General features: G+C 42.2%; 1 protein-coding gene and 1 long non-coding RNA gene across 2 annotated transcripts in view; one reads left to right on the top strand and one right to left on the bottom strand.

Annotated features, from left to right (window-relative positions):
• Window positions 1-545: 545 nt before the first annotated feature.
• The window catches only part of LOC309363060, a 33,570-nt gene continuing 8,207 nt past the window's right edge, over window positions 546-25,908 (top strand). Inside the window, exon 1 of the long non-coding RNA XR_014165207.1 lies at window positions 546-631. This is a non-coding gene — a long non-coding RNA (uncharacterized lncRNA). The remainder of the gene's footprint in view (window positions 632-25,908) is intronic.
• LOC309362934 (aquaporin-5-like) lies at window positions 5,413-12,210 on the bottom strand. Its single transcript, XM_081898976.1, has 4 exons — window positions 11,783-12,210; window positions 8,901-9,065; window positions 6,391-6,474; window positions 5,413-5,797 (listed from the first exon to the last, which is right to left on the bottom strand). Exons 1-4 carry the CDS (start codon window positions 12,167-12,169, stop codon window positions 5,621-5,623), a joined length of 813 nt encoding a protein of 270 aa, XP_081755102.1. The 5' UTR covers window positions 12,170-12,210; the 3' UTR covers window positions 5,413-5,620.

Here is a 25,908-nt window from a genome sequence, read left to right as displayed (position 1 = left end):
AATAAACTGAGATTTCTTTAATCAGCCCAAGTGTCTTATATATCTTAAACACTTTTAATTTGCAAATGTCATTATCATCTTTATAATGGTTTACATCAGGGGTCAGAAACCTTTTTCAGCCATGGGATGGTCCACCATCCCTCAGACCATGTGGTGGGCCAGACTATATTTTGAAAAATATATATGAACGAATTCCTATGCCCCACAAATAACCCATTGATGCATTTTAAACAAAAGGACACATTCTACTCATGTAAAAACACGCTGATTCCTGGACCATCCATGGGCCGGATTGAGAAGGCGATTGGGCTGCATCCTGCCCCCGGGCCTTAGGTTGCCTACCCTTGGTTTACATCAGTTACTCTGTTTCCCATTTTTTCAGGGAAAGAGCTGGAAACAAGAGAACATGGGTAGCTCAAAGAATCTAGGGAAGAGATGTCTCCCAGATCTCTCTACCCTTTGGCCCAGGGATGGTGAGCCTGTGCCTTTAATAATTCTGTAGAAGATTAAGAAATTTCCTCATCAGCACTCAGATAATGCTCCGAGGGCAGGTGATGCTGTTGCATTGCTAAAACTAGTTACTGCCTGGCTAGGAGGCCTCCTTAACAGGAGAGAGACTGCAGAGACCCAGGTAAGATGCATGAGTTTTCTGAGCCTTCTGGGGCAGGGGGAGGGAATTATAAGTATATTTAAAAAGTGAAGGGGATGGGATTACATAACAGTTTTGGGGCCTAGGAGGGAATGCCTGATGGCACGAAATGCATTGTTATGTTTCCTCTTCCACACACCTTATTAAAGGAATCAAAGCTTTTACTAAGGCTTTAATGAAACATCTCTGTAGGCTGCAGATCCTGAGTCTGGTCCCCAAGCAGAAAGCCAGAGACAACCGAAAGCATCCCTTCAAATTGCGTGCAGCGCTTTTAGGTTGCACACATCCAGCTCTTTCCTGCTCACATTATTCCTTTGAAGCCTGGCCACACTGTGGGAGAAGTCAAATTAGAACTAGTCTTGCTGGCAGATGACTCACATGTACCTGCAGGCTAGGAGAAGAGCAGAAAGGAAAACCACCTAGTTAATTAAATTGCACCGGGATACTCAAACTGCCTAGTTAATTAAAGAGCAAAATATATGTCACGAGGCCTAGTTTGGTCAGAATCGAGGATACACTTCCAGAGTTAACACTAAATACATTACTTCTGGTAAATGAGCCACTATAGCCGTCAAAGGGCCATGAAAATTTGTGCCCCAGACTCGTCTACCCATGTACTATCTGAAACCAAAGGGGCGCATTGGTTGCCAGGTGTGAAATATATTTGCATTATTTCCTACCCCTCCCCAATGTGTTGCACATTTGACTTCATAAGAGGAAACTCCCCTAAAATGAGTGGACTGGCTAAAGAAGGTTGGGCAGGAAAATGGAGAGAATCTAATCTCTCCAGTATGTTTGAGAGTTGTCCAAAGCCACAATATTAGAAGCTCAGTTGCAATGTAACCTACAGCTCAGGAAATAGACAGTGGTACCTGGGGTTAAGAACTTAATTCGTTCTGGAGGTCAGTTCTTAACCTGAAACTGTTCTTAATCTGAGGTACCACTTTAGCTAATGGGGCCTCCCGCTGCTGCCCTGCTGCCGCGCAATTTCTGTTCTCATCCTGAAGCAAAGTTCTTAACCCGAAGTACTATTTTTGGGTTAGCGGAGTCTGTAACCTGAAGCGTCTGTAACCTGAAGCATCTGTAGCTTGAGGTACCACTGTACCAGCATGGCCAAGAGGGTGGCATCATAGTTAACAAGCAGGTCCAAGAAGGCTTCCTTCCGAAATGGACGTATTGGCCAAATGAGGAAGGTATAATAGCATACAGTATAAGTAAGTTACTATTACACTGACTCTAGGTGCGACTTGACTCTAAAAGTGTTTATGCGAAAGAACTGTCATTTGTACATCTCAGCTATTGTCTATGCAGATTGTACACTCATGGATCATTCCCCATGAATTACTTACATAAGTGCAGGCATAGGCAAACTCCTGCCCTCCAGATGTTTGGGACTACAATTCCCATCATCCCTGACCACTGGTCCTGTTAGCTAGGGATGATGGGAATTGTAGTACCAAACATCTGGAGGGTTGGAGTTTGCCTATGCCTGCATAACTGTATGGCTCCACTGTTAGTGTACACAGGTACACAGATGGTACACGTGTTGGATGTAATGTGTGAATCCCCTATGGTGATTTACCAGAAATAAATTCCATTCGGTACAATTGGACTTACTCTGGGGTAATTGAGTTTAGGACTGCAACCGGAATTTAGTCATTTGATTGGAACAGTACGGAATAATATGGAAGGCTTAGGAAATGCCTTGAGTTAAAAGTGCACCACTTACCATGATACATGCACTGCCTTCTAATAAGTTTGTGCTCCATAAAAGAGACTGAGTCATGGTTTTGAAATGGCTGGCAAAGCTAAAGTGCTGCTGGGGTTTAGGGAGCATAGAAGTACCATGTGTGGGCGGTGACTGATGTTGAAGGAGCAGCGATCTCATCATTATCTTTCGATGAGCAGACTTAGAGGAAAGAGGTTGGCTCCGTACTTATTTCATGGCCTCTTCTATATTGTAAATGCCTGGCTGGATTGTAGTCTTTGATCTGGATGCTGTCAAATGGCCCTTCACCGCAACGTGGATGTGCGATGTCACACGCACACACCTGGACGTAGTGCATGTGATGTCATACCAGTGTGGTGTAGTGGTTAAGAGCAGTGGACTCGTAATCTGGTGAACTGGGTTCGCTTCCCCACTCCTCCACATGCAGCTGCTGTGTGACCTAACTATAAAATTTGGAGCCAGTCCTGGAGTCATGGGGACTGTCTGCCTTGTAATCAAAAGAGTGGAATCAAAGAGTGGAATTAATTTATTTTTGAAAATGCTACTTTCATAGGGACGCCATCTATTTCCAAGTTCTCTAAGGCGCTCCATTGATTTCCCTTATTGCCAGACATTAGGTCTATCAATGGTGCTGAGTTGATATGCATTGTAATAGCTGTTTAGCTTTGGAGTCCTCATCCTCCAACAGCAAATATTTTTAAATGTGTGGTTTGGCTGCTTGAAATATGAATTTTTTGAGTTTTCTTTAGCATTTGGACATATGGGCTGGTGGGATCCAAACTGGTAACATTTGAAATAAAAGTAATTATTTTGGAACAAGCATTATTTTAGTTGTAGCCAGTTGGTCTATGATAGAAAATTGTATTTTGTTCCAGCATCAGATGTCCATTTTTATTGTTTTATTTACTTTGCTATTATTTATGTGATATATTTTGTTTAAATTATTGGTAACCTGAATAACTAAGTATCTGAAGCTTTTTCTAGCTTTTGGGATTTGCAATATTTTGGCTAAAGTTTCCTAAAGTTGTGGGGGAGTATGAAAGAACGTTATTTCTGATTTTTGAAAAATTACCTTAAGTCCAGAGATATTGAAAAAGGTCTTCAATACTATACATAATAACTTCCCTGCATAAACTGGGTCTGATGTACATAAAACAATATCATCAGCATAAAGTCCCAGAATGTATTCTCACCATTTCCTGTCAGAATTTGGCATATCTCATTGCCAGAGGTTCTAAAATAAAAGCAAATGGTAACGTTGATAATGGGCAATCTTGTTTTGTCCTGTGGCTAAGCTGACATTTTTGTGAATCTGTATTATTTATCCGAATTCTACCAGATGCAATATCATAAATTATTCCCAATATTCTGACATATTTAGGGCCAAATCCATTTTTAATCACTTTGATTAAATACTTTGGTTCAACTTTGCCCCCATCAATGATTTTGAGTAGTGTTCACAGAATATTCATGGAGTTTCCGAAAAGTGTTGTGCTGAAATATTGAGAAAGGTTTGGCAGCTCCCCATAAACTGTCCATGCTTTGCAAACTTTTGCCTTGATATCCTACTGTCATCTGAGGGGTTTTTAAAGAACACAGTCCATACTGTCCTCCTGTTCCCAATGCATACTGTATTCAGAGTAAGGTTACCAGATTTTTTTCAATGAATCTGGGGACACTTTTCAACTTCAATGGGTTTTGTATGGGGACTGATTTGTAAATCCAGGGACTGTCTCCGGGAAACGGGGACGTCTGGTAACCTTAATTCAGAGACATATTGCATCTATACATTGAGATTTAATGGTGTTGTCTTGGCTAGTAGCTGCTCTATTAATTTGTCTAGTGCTTAAAAAAACCAAAACACCACCATGTAGGGTAATGATTATGACCAAATTCAATTAAGTTAATTATGCACTCCATGAATAAGTACTTTGTTTTGTCTCTCCTGAATCACATTGTGCCTGTGCCACCTCAATGGGTGGAGGAGCAAAGAAGCACATGGACCTCCTCTGGCCATAGTGAAGTTGGGACATTGAGGTTACCATCTCAGCCAGGAAAGCAAACTGCTTTGCAGGAACCTCCCAACTATTGCGCTACATGTTTACTTCACAATGCACCAAAGTTCTTGCTCTTGATACATATATATTATTTCCTCGAATTCTTATTTACTGACAATGAACAACTCATAATGTTATAGAAATGTTACAGAAATGAATGATGTGAACCACAGTCAACACAACAGGGGCGAAGAAACACGGCCCCCTTGCTGACAAATGTTTGTAAGGTGGGACCAAATAAATAATGACATGTGGATCTGTTGTCAACAGCCCAGCCACCCATAAATGAAAATGGCATCTTGCTCCAACAAATGAGTTCTCTTTCATAATAATAAAATGGGCAGAGGGAAACTTGGATTGAGGCAGAAACAGTTCATCGGCTGGTGGGCAGAGTTGCTACACTCGCTTCCCAGCAGGTGGGGAACTGTTGTTTACAGGGAGTGAGGTGGAGGTCAGCATGGTGAAAACACACCAGCAGAGACAATCCAGCACTGCTGGCTGTGTGTTTGCAGCGTGCCAACCTCCCCACTGCCTTGCCCCTTCCTCTCAGTAAGCAACAGTGAACCACCTGCCAGGAAGCTACCACCTGATGAGTGGCTTTTGAAATGTGGAAATGGGTAGAAGTCAAGGAAAGGAAAGTGTACTATCATGAATTTATGCATCTTTCAACACTTGGCTCTTCTGGCAACAGCCAATTGCTTCTCCTTTCTCAGACAATGTTCAGCGATGGTAGTGGTAGTCAAAAGCAGCTGGCAGAACTAGATGGTGGGGTATAGCCACCCATGACTCAGACACCTTGCTTGACGCGGGAAGTCTTAGTAAACTCTGGCTGATGGGCCAAGGAGATTAAGCATCCCGCCCCTCTTGGAATAGCAATTATAAAACCATTGCACTGGGCAAACCTGAATTTTGGCTAGAGGCAGCGCCAAGATTCATACTTCCATGCACAAACATCACACCCAATGTGCATAACAATGTTTGCCAGGCACTCATAATCTATTATTGGTTTGTTGGTGAGCGTGGCATGTGGAGAACCGTGTCAGTTGGTTACTGTTTAAACTCAAGTGACTCACACTGTTTCCTTTGCAATGGCTGGATGTTACTTCTCAGAGTTCTACAGCATTGTAGCAAATTGTGTGGCTGTCATTGGAATCATTTGGGCATGATAAGTAACCCACCACATGCTCAGGTCCGGAGTCTTTCAGAGTTAGTTCCAGGTGTGCTTCTCCCTTCATCTTCTGGAAGAATGAACCCTTGAACAATAGCCAGCCTCTCAGCTATGCTCAGTTTCTCAGGGTACAGAAGGTAGTTGTAAACTACAGAGGCCACGCTGGCACCAAAAATGGGTCCTAACCAGAAGACCTGTGGAAACAAGGAGATGTTTAAGCTCTGAAAGCAACCATAAGAGTCATATCCTGAAAACTGTGGCTGGTCTTCTAACCATGATTTCAGTTATATGCACTTTTATTTATTTGTTATGTCTTTATTTGTTATAAAGTGGCTTGAATGCTTCTCCCCCTCTCTTTATTACCTCACAACAAACTTCTGAGGCAGGTTCGTTGGGGGTTGACCCAAGGTCATCTAGTGAACTTCATGGCTGAGTGGGGATTTGCTTTCCCAGGTCCCAGTACAACCCTTTAACCACTGTGTCACTGGATTGATAGGGCTAGGAAGTCGAATCTGCACCAAAGCTGGTCAAGATTCTTTATCAAATGGTAGTGAGCGCTCTTCTGTCCAGGTTACCTAGTCACAGTCTTCCCCACAACCGTTAGATTTACTGTATTTCTGTTTAAATAACAATTTAAAAGAAAGCTGTGTTCTCTTTGGGGTTTTGGTGATGAATTTCCTCTTTTCGGGTGATACACTATGTGGCCGTCCTGCTTGCCGACCCACAATTTTAGGATCAATTATGCAGCCTAGTCTGGCTAATCAATAGTGCATCATACAAAACTTACCCAGTGAGCCCCGCTGAATTTTCCCATTATGACAGCAGGTCCAAAGGATCTAGCTGGATTTAGGGAGCAGCCAGTATAATAAATCTGTAAAAGGCAGAAAAGACATGGGTTCAGATTTGCCGTTCTTCTCGATTTCTTCATATATTCTTTCCCCTCTAGCAGTTAGGATCCCTTCATCAAGTGATCCATCACAGAATTGTAGAGGGACCACAAGGATCATCTAGTCCTACCCCCTGAAATTTGGGGATCTTTCATGGAGCTTGAAACCACAACCCTCAGATTAAGAGTCTCATGCTCTATGAACTGAGCTCTTTCCTCCCATCAAGGTGACTTTATCTAGGTATCCAGTCTCCAGGTGCTCCCATCCAATACCATCTATGAACTCTCGTCAATTTACCTTTTTGCATGATTTTTTAAAAAATATTTTCTATTATTATTTTAAGTTACGTAACATACATAACGAATCAAAAATTTATCAAGACAGAAAAGAAGCATTACAAAATCTAAAGTATAACTAACTAAACAGAATCAGAAACAAAAATACCAAGCGGCCTCTATGTGCAGATAATCCAGAAAGCTTTCAAATGAATGCAGAGATACACCATTGAAATCAAACAAAAGAGAAAACAATGTTTACCACATGGATAACATTCTTTGTTATTCTCTGTAGAACTGAAAGCAACCTGTGTTTCTTCCAATTCTACTGTCATTCTTGATGCTGAATATTCACTTCATCTGAATTTTCAGTATTTTATTTGTAACTTTGATGTTTGACAGTATTTTATTTTATTTTATTATTTTAATACCACCCTCCCACAAAATATTAGGGTGGTACACAGCACTACAAAAGCATTTTTAAAAATCTGTTAACATGAAACTGAATTTTGGACTTGACAACTGACATGCAAGGTTATTTAACATGGATAATATTTGACTCCTAGCATATAACATTTGACTGTATTTTGTAGTTGATATGGAACAGCACTTAATATTTTGCTGTATCTCATGAAGTTTCATTTTTGGCGTGTGCCAAAATAAAAAAAAACCAAGAGATGCTAAGAAATCTAAAACACTCTGACGTCCAAATTTCACAATCAAAATGGGAAGAATAACATGTAAAATTTGCATTTCAAGATTTGGAGAAGTTCGAATTTCAAAGGATGGCTGTGTGTCAGTCTGCTTATTGTTTTGGGAAGTGCAGATTGGGCAGGCTAGCTTTTCCATGTGAACTGAATTGAAATTCTCTCCCATCTCTTCCTCATTCCCTTCTCCATGAACTGATGGGATTAGGGGTCAGCAATGTCATTATCATCTTTATAATGGTTTACATTAGGGGTCAGTAACCTTTTTCAGCCATGGGATGGTCCATTGTCCCTCAGACCTTGTGGGGGGCCAGACTATATCTTGAAAAAAACCAACAAACAAATTCCTATGCCCCACAAATAACCCAGAGATGCATTTTAAATAAAAGGAAACATTCTACTCATGTAAAAACACACTGATTCCTGGACCATCCACGGGCCGGATTGAGAAGGTGATTGGGCTGGATCCGGCCCCTGGGCCTTAGTTTGCCTACCCATGGATTGACTTCTCCAGTGGGGAGCCACTTCTGCTTGTGTAAGTTACCCACACAATGTAGAGCCCTGATTTTTCTACATGAAACAGACAGGCTGCGTGAGTAGTGGAGGTTCCCTGATTCATCCATTATCCCTGCCGCTTGTGTAGAGTAAGATGGATGGTGCCCAGAGGAGAGAGCATGCTCACTGTTGCTCTTCCACCTCAAGTGTTGATTAAGCAGAGAAGCAGTGCATTCAGCGGCGGAACAAGCCGATCCAGTGCCTGGGGTGGCACGTGTGCCCTGCGCCCAGGGGTGGCGCCAGCTGCCTGTGCGCTGGGGCAAAGTGGGACAGGATGCTCCACAGGTCCTCCAAGGAGTCTGCCTGACTCTTCCCACTCAGCCATGCTACAGCTGAGGGGGAGGCGGTGGGCGGACTGTTTGGGGCAGCGTGGAACCTACGGGCGCCCAAGCCACTGCATCACTCCCAGGAGAGATGTGTGGCTTGGGTATGCTGCAGGCCCTGAGGTGAGTGCCGTCCGCCATTTTGTCACCCCCCTTCAGTGGTGACACCTGGGGTGGCCCACCCTAACCGCCCCCTTCCTCTGCCCCTGTCTCCCATCCCTGAGTAACTGCACTGGTTTTACTGTTGTTGGTTTTTTGTTTGTTTTTTTCGCAGATTTTTATTCACTGGAGGGAGGACTTCCCCATTTTCATTTTGGCATCTCCTGGTCAAGTAAACACTGGAATTCCCTCAGGGCCCCCACTCCAAATCTTTAATTTCTTTAAAAAAAAATAAAAAAAAATAGTGCACACACGCACGCACACACCAGCACATAACCATTTCTAAATATTTTTAACTCTAGCTGAAGTAACTTTTCCTACCCTGCCTTCTAGAAACAAGTCAACTCATCTGTTTCTGAAACTAGGGGAAAATGATAACTCAGGCGCTTACCCCGATGAGGTGAGCCATGGTGACTGCCAGTCCAATAGACAATGCTGCATTGCCCCTGCTCTCCGTCCTGCGTTTATCAGTGGCAGAGAAGATGCACATGACAACCGAGAAGGTTAGGATGATTTCCACCACCAGGGCCTCACCAGGGTTTGTGCCATAGGTGAGCTGGCAAAATGGAAGAGATGAATGTGAAGAGAAAACAAAAAGTTCTAACATGCAGCATCTCTGTAGCTCTAGGCTTGGTCCTCACAAGCCTCCCTCTAATACAATATTCCCCAACCTGGTGCCCTACAAATGTTGTTCAACTCCAACTCCCATCAGCCCCAAGCAGCATTGTTAATGGAAAGGGATGATGGGAGCTGTAGTCCAATATCTGGAGGGTTCCAAGTTGGGGAAGGCTGCTCTAATGGGTGTCTATTGCTGCAATCCTAACCACACTTACTGGGAGTAAGCCCAATCGAGTTCAGTGGGACTTACTTGTGAGTAAGCACATATATGACTGCACATTTAGGATGCAGCCCTATCCTGAGCTGGGAGTAGATCCCATTGAACACACAGAGGGATTTACTTCTGAGTAAACCAACAGTAAATATGATAGCTCTGTAAGGGTTCCCTTCTCTTCTGCCAACAACAGTCAGACAGGTCTTCTGAGCAATTCTGCCTTAACTGCTAAATCTTCCTTTCTCCAATGAACTTTCCCCTGTACAATGCCTTCTTTTGCTAATTTTCTCAGTTTTACTGTGGGAGCTGGAAAGCTAGATTAGAAACCTGTTTTGCCCAGGTGACTCTCCCAAGGATACAGGATCACAGGCAAATGCAGATAGTGATGTTGCTGGTCTGCTTTTCACCCAGATGTTTCTCCTTTTCCATTGCAACACCACACACACAAACATCAACTTTTCTCCACATGGGACCAAAAATAAAAATAAAAAAATCATTTGGGAAAACTGGATCCCAAAGTGACCAACCTAAAGAAAAACCATATTGTCAGTTAGCAGCCTATTCCTCTTGTTCTACTGCTTTCCCTTGGGGAAAATCACTGTTCAGCACTCAATTGGAACAAACCACAACTTGAGTTTTCTCCGGATTGATATTTGCGGTGATTTAGAGCTAAAAAATGGGTTTTCCTGAGAAGGAGTGGGGCAAGAGGAAAACCGCTTGGACACGTGCTATCTAGGCACGAGACAAGTGGAAGATCTTGGGTCAATCTGTTGTGCAATGTTGATGCAGCCAGTGTTCCATATTGTAATCCAGGAATGCAAATTAGCTAGAATCAACCCATATAGAATTGCTGGTTTTGTTCACATTCCTTCATCTGTCTAATTTGGAAGGCTGGGAGTCACTTGTGCAAGATTCTTCTTTTTGACAAGGTAAAAATAAAAAATAAATAAAAATATGCACCCCACCCCCAAAACCATTCCATTGTAACTATCCAACCTCCCAAAATTTCAACATCTCTTGTGATGGTTTGACCCCTTTCCTTTTTAACAGTACAAATTCTACAAATACCTTCCAGATTTCCTCAAAATAATAACCCCTGCATATTCCCTGTCTTACCTTAATAGCACATGTTAATTTATCATTAATAGCTATATACCACCCCTCTTTATATCATTCTTTCATTTTATATTCACTTTGTCCCTTCCACTTCCTAGCTATAACAACTCATGCAGCTGTCAATAAATTTGTGAGCAAGTCCTTCATAGACTGTGAACCTTCCACCCCATAGTAAATTGATAACAATGCTACCTCTGGACTTTCAGTCAGTTTAACCCAGTGATTTCTGTTATCTCCTTAAACACCCTTTGCCAAAAAAATTGTACATATTTACACCCCTACCACATGTGAACATAAGTCCCAGTTTCTTGGCATCCCCTCCAACATAACACTGAATATTCCTTGTTTATTTGATTTAATCATATTGGTGTTAAATACCATCTCCATACTAATCTATAGTAATTTTCTTTTATCTTATAGACAACATTTTCAAAGTGCGTTCTCCCATATTTCCCCCCAGCTTTGACTATTTATCTGCCTGTTGTCTCCTTTTCCCACACCTCATTTAATTAATCTTGTTGATCCTTCATTTTTACTAATATTTTATAAATTTCACTAGCTTCCCCTTTTATAACTATATTTTCTTCTTTATCTCCCCTTTTAATAATCATTTTTTTCAAATTTTATATATTCTTTGCATTTCTTGTTTTCCCTTAACCACTTCTTTGTCCATTGCTCTAGTCAAACCAAGTTATTTTACTTCCTGTTAGAGCTTCTCTTATTTGTTCTTTGCTTCTCATTTTCTCCACCTATTCCTTTATTTTAAGTATTTTCTTCTCTTTCGCTTACTTTTTCAATTTCCTTTTTTCAATTTACTGGGAAGTCTTCTAGCATCATCACCAGTGTTAGTGGGGAATTTTCAGGTATCAATGTTCATTTATATTTCGCCCATATCTCAATGATGTTTCTTAATAAGAGATTTTCAATATTCTGCTACCATTGCCTATTTGGTTTGATAAAAATCTATATTCACAAACGTCTCCCTCATTTCCCGTGTACCATTCTAGAACCATTCTAACTCTCCTTGTACTGTTATCCCATCTACAATATATCTTAACTGATTTGCTATATAATATAACTTGATGTTGGGGAGACCCAGGCCACCAGTTTTCAGGGGTTTATACCATCTTATTTTATTAATTCTAGGTTTCTTATCCCCATTACAAAATTTATTAATCATACTTTGCCATCCCTTTAATCATTAATCATACTTTGCCATCTCTGTCTCCAATATCATAATTGGTAACATTCTAAATAAATAAAAAATATTCTACTTGTGCAAGATTCTGTTGATCAATCATTTCTTTGGCAATGGAAAGACTTACGTCATTGAGGGCTAATGTATGGCGGACGTCTTTGGGTGTCACGGAGTAGATGATTCCTGCACCAGTGACAGCTCCCAACAGCTGTAACACCACATAGAACACCGAGCGGACGATAGAGATCTGGTTCCCTACAAAGTAGGCGATGGTCACTGCTGGGTTGACGTGCGTGCCGCTGACATGACCGAACGCTTGAACCAAGGTGCCGATGGTTAGGCCAAAGGCCATGGAGGTCTGGAGGACACTGGGCAGCTGTAAAGGCCACTTGAAGGCTGAGCCCAGGACGATGAAAATGAAGATCACAGTGGCGACAAATTCACAGGCAAGAGCCTGGGTAAACCTGAGTGTGAACAGTTCCTGTTGCCTTCGTGGTGGAGCAGCCGCCGCCATTGTGAGATCAGAGAGGAGGTAGGAGCAGTGGAGATGATGAGGTGGAAAGTTATCCTGCTTGGAGGCAGGGATTGGTGTAAAGTGTAGGGCCGTGCACACATTTATAAGGGACTCATTTAATGGTGTGTGGGTGGAGCCCAAAAACCAGTCAGTCATCCTGAATTCTCCTTTGGAATTGGAAGCATTTTGGGGATAAAACTACCAGAGCCTTTTTCAACATTAAAGTGAAGGCCCTGGCACTTTGGGGTGTATGAGTGTGATTTCCTCTCATTTTCCTCAAAGCAATAGGTTTCTGCGGAATGCCTTTGGACATTTAATTTTCTTCCTTTATTTCCCATTGTGTGGGAGGTGGTATTTCACACATTTTATTTTGAGAACATGCACAGACATGCTTATTAGTTTATTAGGCATATTTATAATCCACCCATCATCGACATGGATACCACTGTGAGACTCAAAACAGTTTTGTTTTTTTAATCAACCCAAATGATGCACACCAAATATCCCATGTTTAAAATCCTGTGTGCATTGCATGTATATATATGGCTGGACCAGCTCACAATTACTCAGCGAAGACCCAGTGATATTAATGGGCATGGCAAATTTGGTTTCATCAATGTCAGTGAGTCTACTTTAAGTAGGAGTAACATGGAAACCGCCCACCCTCCCCCCCTATTATATATATGAGCTGTTTGGTGTGTATTCTTTGCTTTTAATGTTTTTTTAGCTTGTGGTTTGTACTCCACTCTGATGTTAGAGAGAGGGGGGTTGGGAATTTTGAGGGACTCTAAATGATTCCTTCAAAACACATTCTCTGTACCCTTTTTGGTGTTTGTTCGCCTATTCACAACCCTTGTTTCTCTCTTTTCCTGCAGCTTCTGTGCCATTCCCTCTTATTCCCTGAGTGACACCTCCAGATGTCATAAATACACATACTGTATATTATGATACCATCAGATCCTGCTAAATGATGTTGTCAACAGGCCAATTCAGTTAGACAGCAGAAACTCTGGAAGTGAACTGCAAACATTTTCTTTCTTTTCTCGCAGCTCGCCCCACCCCCCACAATTTCTTTTTCCACCAGGGCGTAAAAATGTTGGCACTGAAATCTCGCTTAAAGCAATATTCGCAGCAAAGCAGGTTATTCGTTCTCCAGGGAAATATTTGATAAATTTTGAGGGAAGCTAAAAAGTTTATGTTAAGAGTAGTAGATTTCATGGGGAGTCTCCTTACATCCCAAGGTTGTTACTTTGTTGTTGTTGTTGTTGTTGTTTAGTCGTTTAGTCGTGTCCGACTCTTCGTGACCCCATGGACCAGATTTTGGCTATTTTGGCTATATTTACTAGATTTTGCCTATTGTAAAATTCAGGATGAATTTAGAGTAATTTCTTACCCAAAACATCTCAGGATTCTTGAAGACAACTAAAAGTGATTTTTAAAGAAATGTAACAATTTTTTTTTTAGGAGAATTAGTTTCCACACATTCAACTCTGAGTAGTCATCATTTTCCCAGATTGTCCCAGTTACAGATAGGGAGCCGTGTTGGTCTGCCATAGTCAAAACAAAAAAAAAAATCCTTCCAGTAGCACCTTAAAGACCAACTAAGTTAGTTCTTGGTATGAGCTTTCGTGTGCATGCATACTTCTTCAGATACACTGAAACAGAAGTCACCAGACCCTTCTATATAGTGAGAAGGTGGGGAGGGGTATTACTCAGAAGGGTGGTGGGAATGGGTGATTGGCAGATAGCTGAGATGAGCCTGTTGACGACTCTTAACGACTGCAATAGGTCTTACAGGAAAAAGCAAGGGGTGAGAAGGTGAAAAATGGCTTTGTCATGTATAATGAGATAAGAATCCAATGTCTTTGTTCAGCAGCTTCTCTTTCCAGTCTATTTCTGAAATTCCTTTGAAGTAAAACAGCTACTTTGAGATCTTGTATAGAATGTCCTGGGAGATTGAAGTGTTCTCCTACTGGTTTCTCTGTCTTGTGATTTCTGATGTCAGACATTCTATACAAGATCTCAAAGTAGCTGTTTTACTACAAAGGAATTTCAGAAATAGACTGGAAAGAGAAGCTGCTGAATTGCAACTTATTACCATACTGAAAACCATGGAGAGACCTGGTCTGAACAAAGACATTGGATTCTTATCCAAGAACTAACCAGATTGTCCCAATCATGTTCTTTTGGGGAAATGATAGTTGTCCATAATGGCCATCTTTCCCCCACACAGAATGACACATTCTGTAAAAAAATAAAATGGTGGTCACTAGGTGACTGTGAGCTTTCGTCTGAACACCACCTTAAATGGTAGCAAAAATGTAAAAAAATCATTATATTATTATTAGTACCAAGGCATGGCATTTTAATGAATGAGACAAGAGAGGTGCAAAGTTATAATGAATGAAACATAAAATGAATGTGGCTTTCAGCAACAAAAACAAATGGAGTCCTTAGATGGTTCCCCCACCACTCTTTTTTTGAATGATATTCTTTGTGAAAGAAATATATGATATAGATGAAGAAAATATTCACTTTAGGTACCATCCAGTGGAAAGTTGTCCCCCACAAGCCCCACTGAAATGAACACTTAGTTCTTCAACTGTAGGTCCCCAGATATTGTCAAATATTCATCATCCCCAGCCATCCTAGCCAAAGGTCATGGATGATGGGATTAGTAGTCCAACAACATATGGAGATCCAAACTGAAGGATTCTGAATTAGATGATGTCTTGCTTGTCCCAATGTTATTTTAATAGGAACACAAAAACACTGCACGTAGGTTGGTTCCAGGACATCTGCATGATAGATGTAATGCAATGCACATGAGCAATTTAAAAGCACTCAGGATGCACATTCATCAGTTTTCCCCCCTACACAACACGCTGATGCAGAGGGTGACGTAAGGCCCCGTGACAAGCTCAGGAAGGAGAAATGATGGAGGTGGAGAGCAAAGTGATGGCCTAGAATGAGGCAGATGCTCACAACAGTATTTCTGCCTAAGTTAGGAGGAAAAAAATACTACTTGGAAGCCACTCCCTGGCTACTAATTACTCTTTATTTCTCCCAGTTCCCCATTGTGTTCTTCCACAGTGCTGCAAATGTCCACATCCATATGACCTCTTTCCAATTCCTCCTCTTCTCCAGCTTTCTTCCCCTTGTCACCAGAACCCTAAAACTGTCTTTCTCCAACGCACTCCTACCTTATTCTCTTCCTTCCTCATTCTCTCTCATTCTTCCAAATGCCATCTTTACCCACACCTAATTCCTCTTGCCCTTTCCCCAGTTCCCCTTTTTTCTCTCCTCATCACCAAAATGACTAAAACTATATACACAACCTTCCCTTAACACCCAAGTCATTGCCTACAGACCTTAGTCTCCTCCTTTTTCTGCTCCTGCCTTTAGAACCAACCAATGAAAACAGCACAATGACAGACGACTGCAAAAATAATATAGAAAGCTATAGTGTTTGGAATTCAAGATAGCACTAAGTGAACATCCCATCAGTGCAAAGTTTTCTACCCCTTGCCCCTTGAATCTGTTCTAAAGGTTCCTCCAACCCTGGATTTAGGGGGCTGGCATGGGGCACTTACATAGGGGGGACAGGGAATCCCATTGTGCTAGTGCTAATTCTTGCACTAGATCAACTATTTAGTTCAATACCACCTACAACATATCACATTGGGGGTGAAAGGTCAAATTTACTTGGTCAGTTTTGGCACATTGTGTCTGCTTCTTCTCATTACATCACCGCACACTTACATATTACTAGGGCTACGAACCACTGATGGCATTTTCAGCTCTATGTTTCTCGTGATAAACTGATTAAAATGAAATAGATATAAAATCAAAAGAAGAGCCTTGCTGAGTCAGACTAATGTTGACCTAGTCTTGGTCTTGCATCAGACCTAGTCCTGCCAACCAGATTATTCTAGGAAGCTCAGAAGCAAGGTGTGAGGGCAATAGCCTACTCCTACTGTTGCTTCCTGGGAACTGGTATTTAGACATGAGCTGCCATTAAAGATGCATGGCCTGTATAACCATCTTGGCTCATCGCTGAAAGATCCAGCCTCTGAAAATTTATCTAATCCCCTTCCGAAGTCGTCTAAGCTAGCACTTCCTTTATTGTTGATGCATAGGAGCTTATATCTTGATGCATCATGGTAGTTGGCATTGCCGTGGTATTTGTGAAACTGCTAGCGTGCTCACATAACAATAATAACTCGGACAAAAACCACCCTCTACTCCAAAGCTCCTCTTGGGCTTGAATGTAAAGTGGCTTATGAGGAAATACAATGAGGAGATGCATGATAGCAAGTGCTACTGTCTTTTTGTGGAGAAGAAGGATTTTCACTTTAAATTAGGTCTGTAGCAGGCATTGCATCATTCTCAGGTAAAGTAATAATTTAATTTAATTTTTGTTTTGTCTATAAGTTCTTTTAATGTCTAGATTATCCTGTCCAGAGGGCTCAAAACAAACTGATTCATCGTCGGCATCTATGTATATTGCTAGGAACATAAACAATGGTACCCTCAGTGATTACTGCTGCAAAGCAAATAAATGGGTGCAAAGTACTAGTTATGCCTGCTAAAGGCACAGATTTGTTTGTTTTAAAACGGGGTGGGGGGTGGGCTTTTGGACCTTTGTGGATAACTTTGCAAGTGAGGCCCTCCTGATTATACCTCATCTTGCAGATGTCTATCTTGTGGTGACCATGGAGAGGGCCTTCTCTCATGGGCAGAACTACCTCCCCATAGAATTTAGGTGCCAACAATGATGCAGTTTAAGTGCTTATTGAACATTACTCAGGCCAGTTAGCACAACTTACGGCATTTTCTTTGGTTACAGATGCTGTTCTTTGATTGAATGTCTTCTTCACCTGCTTTTCATGGGTTTCCAACTCCAACCTTCATAGTCAGTGAATGAATGAATGAATCTTTATTTGCGTCAGCCATCGGTCACAGCAATAATAAAACAACTATACGATATACAAAGAATAGAAATAAAAAGACAATTATATAAAATACATTTTAGGGTTTTGAATCAATAGTCAAATAGTGGATCTTATTCTGATTGTCCCAGCTAAAAACCTTGCAACTGTTGCTATCATCTGCTCCTCTTGATCTGCTAGGAGAAAAGACACTGTGGCAGTGTTTGGGTGACCTGGAATGGACAATAAAAGAAGGGTGATAATCTCATTCCTCAAGTCTTTATAAAGAGTGCAAGCCAGAAGGACATGCGCCACTGATTTGGTACTACCATCTCCACAGGGACATAAGCGTTTTTCATGTGGAATCTGTTCGAATTGTCCCTCAAGTACAGCCGAGGGCAATACATTCAATCTTGCGAGAGTAAAACTGCTTCTATATTTTAGAATTGCTAGGTTATGCAGATAGAGTGCCAGAGAGTCAAAATGGGAAGGTGGAAACTAGTCATACCATGGGCAAAATTTCCTTATTGTGGCCAAGTTGTTCTGACACTCAATATCATTTAGGTGCTGACAAATTAGACTGTTTGCTTTACTAAAACCCAAAGTGAGTAGCTGTTGTGGTGATAAACCACAAGAGTGAAGTTTCTGATAGACAATTTTAGTCCAGGCGCTTTTGTGACTATCTTGCAGCACTACGGATATTAGACCGGGGAGATTTGAGTTTAGGCGAAGCCAATAGTTAAGTGTCCTACGCCAGATCTGTAATTCTACCGAGGGAAGATTAGCCTCTAGGTGCAACAATGCGCTTGTGACACAGGGTGGCACAGAGAAAATTTGCCTTAAGAACTTTGGTTGGACAGCGTCCGTCAATCCAAGGTGAGAGCCTGTCCAAATCTGAGCCCCATACAATAACTGTGCTAGGGGTTTAACTTGGAACACTTCCAGGACTGATGGTATCTGTTTACCACCTTTTGTGTGAAAAAAATGTGTCAGAATTTTGGCACTTTGGGCCAAGCATTTCTTTCTGCTTTCTGTCTTTTCCATTTTATCAGAAGTTTATACTTCTGTCTGAGGGAGACACATGCAGTTAGAGGGGAGATTTAGTGTTCTTATATTTGTGGTAAACTCTCTTCAGGTGTCTTTTAGCCTGTTTGCACTCTTTGTCAAACCAGCTGATAGATTCTATTAACCTTTTTGAGCCACTGTTTGTAATCTCAATTCTTAAGTGGCCTTTCAGCCTATCAGTCAATGTCTTAAATGATTTCATGGCCTCAGCAGCGGAAGTAGCTGAAATAATAGCAGTGTGGATAGCCTTTAAATCATCTGCATGAAGAAAGTGAGTCAATGCTAAATTAAGTAATGGCATCCATTTAATTCTATTGGCTGTGGTTATGCCTAAGTTTGAGCTGGAGATAAACTGAGTTTTTAAGGAAGAGTTGTTAAGTTGCAGACCTGAGAGTACCATTGTTAAGGGAAGGTGATCACTTTCAATATTGTGGCCCACTTCAAACTCCATAACAAATGTGCAAATCGTGAGATTGCGATATAATCTATGACACTGCCTCTGAACTTTGTAAAATGGGTATATTCCCCGGGGCCAATCTCCCTCTCTATTACCGTTTAATATTAGCAGGTCACTCTGCCTTACAGCCTGGGCTAAACAAAGCCCTGAGTAGTTACATCTGTGATCTTTAGATACGTGGGAGGTGCCTCCATCTAAATAGGTATCGGATTCCGGAAACTGATTATAATGGGTGTATAAGTTAATGCCGTTAACACCCATGCGTGCATTGAAGTCTCCTCCAATGATAAGCAGTGCTGCAGCATAAGTGGATTCGAGGAATTAACAGTCAGTGTGTTGTTAGAATGGGATCATGTGAACATAGGAAGCTGCCTTATAGTGAGTCAGACCATTGGCCCATCAAAGCTGAGTCTTGTTTAAACTGATAGGCAGCAGTTCTCCAGGGATTCAGGCAGAAGTCTCTCTTTGAACCTGGGACCGTCTGCATGCAAAGCAGATGCTTGCCCACTGAGCTATAGGCTCTGCATATGCAGAAATGAGCCTTTATACATGATTGGGAACCCTGGAACAATCAGGGTTCCTGATCACAAGTACAGGCCCTACAGACAAACAGTTGTGTGGGTGTACAACCTTAGCTAAGTGCATGGAGGCTGGAGGTGAGGGTCCAGAATGCAGCTCAAAGTAGTTATTCTAGATTACCTAATGTCGGAGTAAAATCCAGTGGTTTGGCTTACCTCCCCTCTCCATAGCTTGGTTGGTAAAGGTAAAGGTAAAGGGACCCCTGACCATTAGGTCCAGTTGTGGCTGACTCTGGGGTTGCGGCGCTCATCTCACTTTATTGGCTGAGGGAGCCGGCGTACAGCTTCTGGGTCATGTGGTCAGCATGACTAAGCTGCTTCTGGCGAACCAGAGCAGCGCACGGAAACGCCGTTTACCTTCATGCTGGAGCGGTACCTATTTATCTACTTGCACTTTGATGTGCTTTCAAACTGCTAGGTTGGCAGGAGCAGGGACTGAGCAACGGGAGCTCACCCCATCGTGGGGATTCGAACTGCCAACCTTCTGATCAGCAAGCCCTAGGCTCTGTGGTTTAACCCAAAGCGCCACCCACGTCCCTTGGTTGGTACTGGCCAGTAAACCAAGAAGACAGAGTCGAACGATGCCCTTTCCCCTACTCGTCTCTGAGCTTTGTAGAAAATATTTGTCATATCCATTTTCTCTCTGGTTTCACAACAGTGTAGAATGAGGGAGGGAATACTTTGTCTTTCATCACCCATTACTCCTGCTTTTAACTTATCTTGCTTCCTTCTCTCTGTGTGTGTATATGTATAACTGGCATGCAAACCAATTTTATCCATGTTCTGTCTTGCTCCTAAATAAGTGTCTATAGGATTGCAGTCTTGGTTTGACAAACACCCCCTCTCCGTTTCAAAACAAACGGCATGTGTGGGTATATAATTACCTTTGTTTGCCAAAAATATATTGGCATGTGCTTTCCTTATTTCCAACCCCCAGAGAATAGCCTCTTTCCCCCTCCTAACATTCTCAACACGTGGCAAAACAGTGAAGCACTCATTAGAGGCCACCTTCTTAATTGGTCACGCAGATCAAGATTATGTCAAAGGTCCTTGCCACAAGGTTAAATGTGATTATTTCTGACATGAGCCACCTTCAATTAGGCAAGATGCATAAAGAACTACTATGGAGTGGACGGTATCAAAGCTTTTAATCAGTGTGTTTTTGACATTTCATTTGGACTCTTAGTGGTTCAGTGACAGCAATCCTACTCCAAATTGAAAATGCCAGTTCTTAGACAAAAAGCAGTCCTACATAGCTTCCAAAATATGTTTTTATTGGTGTTAGAGCTCTTCTAGAGGAAGAACTTTCCTATATTTGTAACATCTACTAATAAGCCTTAAATTGTGACTTGGTTCACTTAGGTTCAGCCCCAGAATTTGTTTTTTGTACCAATAGGCTCAGTTTGGGAGGTTGGGAGGTAATAAATAAAAGAGTCTCTGAGCATGTGCAGAGTTTCTTTCCATCACTGATCTGTCCTCACACAGGATCACAGAGTCTAAGGCAAATGAGAAGGCTCTCAGACAAGCTTGAGCCTGGGCATCACACTTTGTAGAAACTGATCCCTGTCTAGGTAATAAAAAGCGGATTTTCACTGCAAGGCTCCAGTCAGGAGCTCTATGGATCAGACACTGACTTCCTGGACCACCAGGACTTTGGGAAGGGGACCTGAAACAGTTGCAATTGACAAGAGACCCTCATGCTTGATTAATACAAAGAAAAAAATGTGACTTTGTTGGTATGTAAGTTCTTGTTCAAATTGCTTAAACCATGTTGCTTAGAGTAGAGGATTATAAAACGCTAGCTGCTAAGACAGTACATCTGTTGCATAAGTAGTAACCTGCAATAATGGTCTGATGACAGTAATGGTGGTTTGCTGACTGCAGCTGACTGCACCTTGCAGAAAGCTTGGTTTTCATCTCTCTCTCTCTCTTTTATTTAAAAAGGCAGTTTCCCAACATTCTGTCCCACTGCCATGTGACTAGGGACATGTCCACATAACCTGTTTTCTGAGCATTCATCCAGATTTGTTAGCTGGGAGGTTAGATTATGTTGTTTCAAGGCAAATGTTACCCAATACTTCCCAGTCCATTTTCCCTTCACTTGTCTTATCGCAAAAAGTCCAATCTTTTGGAGAAGGTGGGTTTGCAGGCCCCAGGCACGCTGAAGTCATGAAGGATGGGCTGAGACAAGGTGAAATTGCAATAAACACGACAACTAGGGATGTAAACAGGCCACAACTTTATTGATCACAGGTTTTGGTGCAAGCATTGGGCTTGTATCTTGAATCAACCAGCCTTTCAGCTATTTCATTATTTCACAGGGTTAACTAAGGTGAAGGATCGCCCTGTGACGCATATCAAATCAGGGTGACCACACCCAAGATCAGCCAATTTGTGGTGCTATGGCTCATCAGCCCTCATCTGGGCATCTGGAGAGAAGCACTTATGCTTTGGAACCCTTTAACGGGATAGCCTGATTCCTTGGATGGTGGGCGGGGAGGGGCTCCCAACCAACTGCCCAATGAGACTCAGGATCCAACCCAATGCCTTATCTGCTGCTCGAGTCAGTCTCTCCCCACCGACTCTATGCTAAACCAATCACAGCTGCAAGCAACCCTTAATGCTCTTGCACATGTCAAGCAGCTAGAGCTCCTTGCCTGCTGGTGAAAAGGGCACCCCCACGATTGGCTACAACCCAATGGCCAGTGGAGGAGGAAGTGATGTTCTTCCCTGGCTGTGGACCCGGCTGGATGGACACCTCGCTGCCACAACCATGCTGGAATGCAACCACCGCCTCCCCTCATGGGGAAGGTAAGTAGCCATTGTTGCACCAACCAATTGTAACCGCACAGATAGAATTTGCAGGCATGTGATTGAACTCTACCTCAAAATAGGGATCCCCAAGAAACAGAACCCAGGATGGGGCTAAGCAGATGAAAAGGCAGGGTTATGCTGAGAGCGGCAGGGTTGCTTCTCAATAACTAGGGGTCACCAAGTCATGAACGAAGCTTAGCCTCCTTCTCCATTATTGTCCCTGAGCACGCCCATCTTCCCTGTGGGGAAAAGGAAAGTACTGCAGTTGGGAATACTGCTGCATTAAAGCACACACCTGCTTTCCAGTTTGATGGTCTGGCCCCTTCTACTGGGGATATGGCATGGCAGGGGGTCTGTGCAATATTTGCAGGGCCCTTATTCTACCCGGTGTCTGAGACTGGACTGAGGAGGAGTGGTGGGGACTGTCCCCCTCTCCCTGAATCTTCTCGAGAAGAGGAGGTCAGTATAGATTTAGAACAGTGGTTTGCAGAAGGACATAGTTCAGAGGCTGCAGAGGGGAGAAGCTGGGAAATATTGGGAGAGCAGCAGGGGAGAGACAGTCGACACACTCAATGTCTTTAGAAAGACCCACCCCCTCTCCTGACCCACCCCTCTCCCAGGACCAGGCATGCATTGAGTAGAACAGAAAGCTCAGAGGCAGAAAGCACAGATCAGCCAGCACAGGGATGGTGTAGAATAGGAGAGACGGAGGGGGTGGGACCTTACTCAGAGCAGCACCATTTTCTAAGAGAGACCACATTCCTTTGTTTCTCTCCTTTGTGAATATTGAATAAACCACTTGGTAATAACTCTCTTGTTTATCTGCTTCTTGGCTGACGCCATGGGAGGGATTGGATTCTCTGAAGCCTGACACCTGAGTGCCATCACAACAACAGGGATTTGGTAGTATGAAGCAATCAGGGCTCAGGGATAGTTTCCCTGGAATCCACTTCATCACATCTTCAGTGCTGTTGGTGATGATTTGCTAGAACTGATGTATGGCTTATTTACATTTAATCTTTCTACTAGGGTCACAGCTAAAGGTAAAGGGACCCCTGACCATTAGGTCCAGTCATGACCAACTCTGGGGTTGCGGTGCTCATCTCGCTTTATTGGCCGAGGGAGCCGGCGTACAGCTTCTGGGTCATGTGGCCAGCATGACTAAGCCGCTTCTGGCGAACCAGAGCAGCACACGGAAACGCCGTTTACCTTCCCGCCAGAGAGGTACCTATTTATCTACTTGCACTTGACGTGCTTTTGAACTGCTAGGTTGGTAGGAGTAGGGACCGAACAATGGGAGCTCACCCCGTTGCGGGGATTCGAACCGCAAGTCCTAGACTCTCTGGTTTAACCCACAGCGGCACCCATGTCCAGGGTCACAGCTACTCAGGCACTAAAACAGAAGTATTTTAGCAATCAGCCAGCACCAACACCTGGAAGCTAGTTGCCAAGACCCAATTCCCCTGCAGAAGCCTTGAAAGAGCAGCAAAACCCAGCTCCAAATTTGAAAAGGAAAAGACTGGATGGAATAGATCAAGGGTTACCAAAAAAATTGGTGTTTTGACTACTGTGGAAATACAGATATTAGATATTTCTGCTGCTATGAAGTATGAAAAGATCAGATAATGTGGAAACTCAAAAGTCACAATATGGATTAAAGCGTAAATTGTAAATGTAAATATGTAAAATGTGTGTAGTGTTAAACTCTAAAAACAATGTATTTTTTATTGCTTTGCTTTTTTAAATAATAAAAAAGTTTAAGACTTTAAAAAAGATATATATAATGCTTTGTATGCAGACGATCCTGGGTTCAATCCATTGTAGGGCTGGGAATTGTCCCGATATGAAACCCTGGAGACTTGCTGTCAATCTGTGTAGACAGTGCTGAGACAGATGGCACCAATAGTCTGGCACGGTATAATGCAGTTTCTCATGGCCTTAATCAACATGTTCAGAGCTTCTGGACTCGACATGTTTTCTTGCAGTAAGAGATAGGTAGATAGCTAAATATAGATATATAGATGCTGGGTTGTGGCAGCAGCACTCACAGCTGAGTCTCTGCTGGTTACCTGAAAGGAGAGGGGAGGGGTGAGGGACCAGGAAGGTTGGCACCATGCAATCTTGGGTACTCTGATGAATCTTCTGTTGTGGCCAGATATTTCTGGAAGCACTGCTATTGTAAGTGCTCCACCCACCTCCCTTCTGTCAAAGCAATCACTGCAGAAGCATTGGCAAGCTGCTCAGTCACATTTGCCGAACCCCCTCCCCCAGCCAACCCTTTTCACCAAAACATAACGGGTTTATTTCTAGATCATAGTTAGGAATGGGGGTGGCTAGCAGGGATGAAGGAGAGCTTTTTGAGAGGTACAGTGTTTCATTTCCCCACTCTGGGTGGATGGGATCTCTACAAAAGAGATGCCAAGCATCAGCTACAGTTAAGGTGAGGGAGGGAAGCATTATTTTGTGTTAGATTGAAGTGGGGTTCATAGATGCCCATGTAGCATGCCTTGCGATGGTTCTGAAAAGCACATGTAGGGTGTCTTCCTTTTAGGGTGGCCACTTACGTGTTGCCAAAAAAGAAGAAACACATTGCTAAATGAAAACGACAAACACACACATATTTGCATATATTTTGCATATTTATGCTAATTGATATGTACTGACGTAAATTTAGGGGAGGGTTTTTTAATTTAAACAGAAGGCAAAACATCTCACCTTAGTGGAGAACACTGTGACCAGTTGGCCTGTGTGCAGCTAATAGTTGATGGTTCACCTTTAAACCAGATAGGAGGTCCTTTATATAGGCATATCAGAAGAGGATCAGTCCACAGCCACATTGGTTACATTATTATCAAATTAGAGAGGTTTTTAATATGGATAAAAAAATAGGTTTCCAGGTGGAAAAATCGAAATGAGAAACAGAATTGTTAGAACCTAAATCTAAGGTACTTTCAAGAATGTACAACTTGCTGTTAAAGTGGAATACTCAGGATGAGATGGTCAAATCAGCTATGATTAAGTGGGCACAAGACATTGGTCATAATATTATGTTTGCTGACTGGGAACGGTTATGGACCACCGGTGTGAAATTTACGGCATGTAATGCCTTAAAAGAAAATATTATGAAAATGATTTATAGGTGGTACATGACACCAGTCAAGCTTGCAAAAGTATATCATTTGCCTGATAATAAATGTTGGAAATGTAAGGAAACTGAGGGAACATTCTTTCACCTCTGGTGGACGTGCCCAAAGGTTAAGGCTTTCTGGGAAATGATCTATAATGAACTGAAAAAGGTATTTAAGTATACCTTCCTTAAGAAACCAGAGGCCTTCCTCCTGGGCATTGTCGGCCAGATGGTGCCAAAGAAGGATAGAATTTTCTTTATGTATGCAACAACAGCAGCAAGAATACTCATCGCAAAGTACTGGAAGACACAAGATTTGCCCACTCTGGAAGAATGGCAGATGCAATTGATAGACTACATGGAATTGGCAGAAATGACTGGCAGAATCCGAGATACGGGAGAAGAGCAAACGGAAGAGGATTGGAAGAAATTTAAAGACTATCTGCAAAAACATTGCAAAATATTTGAATGTTAAAGCGATGCAGGATATAAAGATAATGTGGCATTAGTGACATAGTTGAAAGGAATATGTAAAAATGTTTTATGAGAAATAAGGTTGAAAAGTTAGAATGTCATTATGTCAAACTTATGTAAGAGAGTATAAGGGGAAAAACTAGAGACATAACAGATGAAAGGTACAATATAGAAGAAGATCTGAAAAAAAAGGTTAGGCATTGCTGAATATGATGGTGTAAAAAGGGAACACAGAAAAAGGAGATGCGAGGAAGTCAGGAAAGAAGGATATGAAAATAATGGAAACTGGATAT

Source organism: Podarcis melisellensis (assembly GCF_964234715.1).
Source record: "Podarcis melisellensis genome assembly, chromosome: 2".
NCBI classification, from domain to species: Eukaryota; Metazoa; Chordata; class Lepidosauria; order Squamata; family Lacertidae; genus Podarcis; species Podarcis melisellensis.
This window is presented reverse-complemented; position numbering and strand designations above follow the sequence as displayed.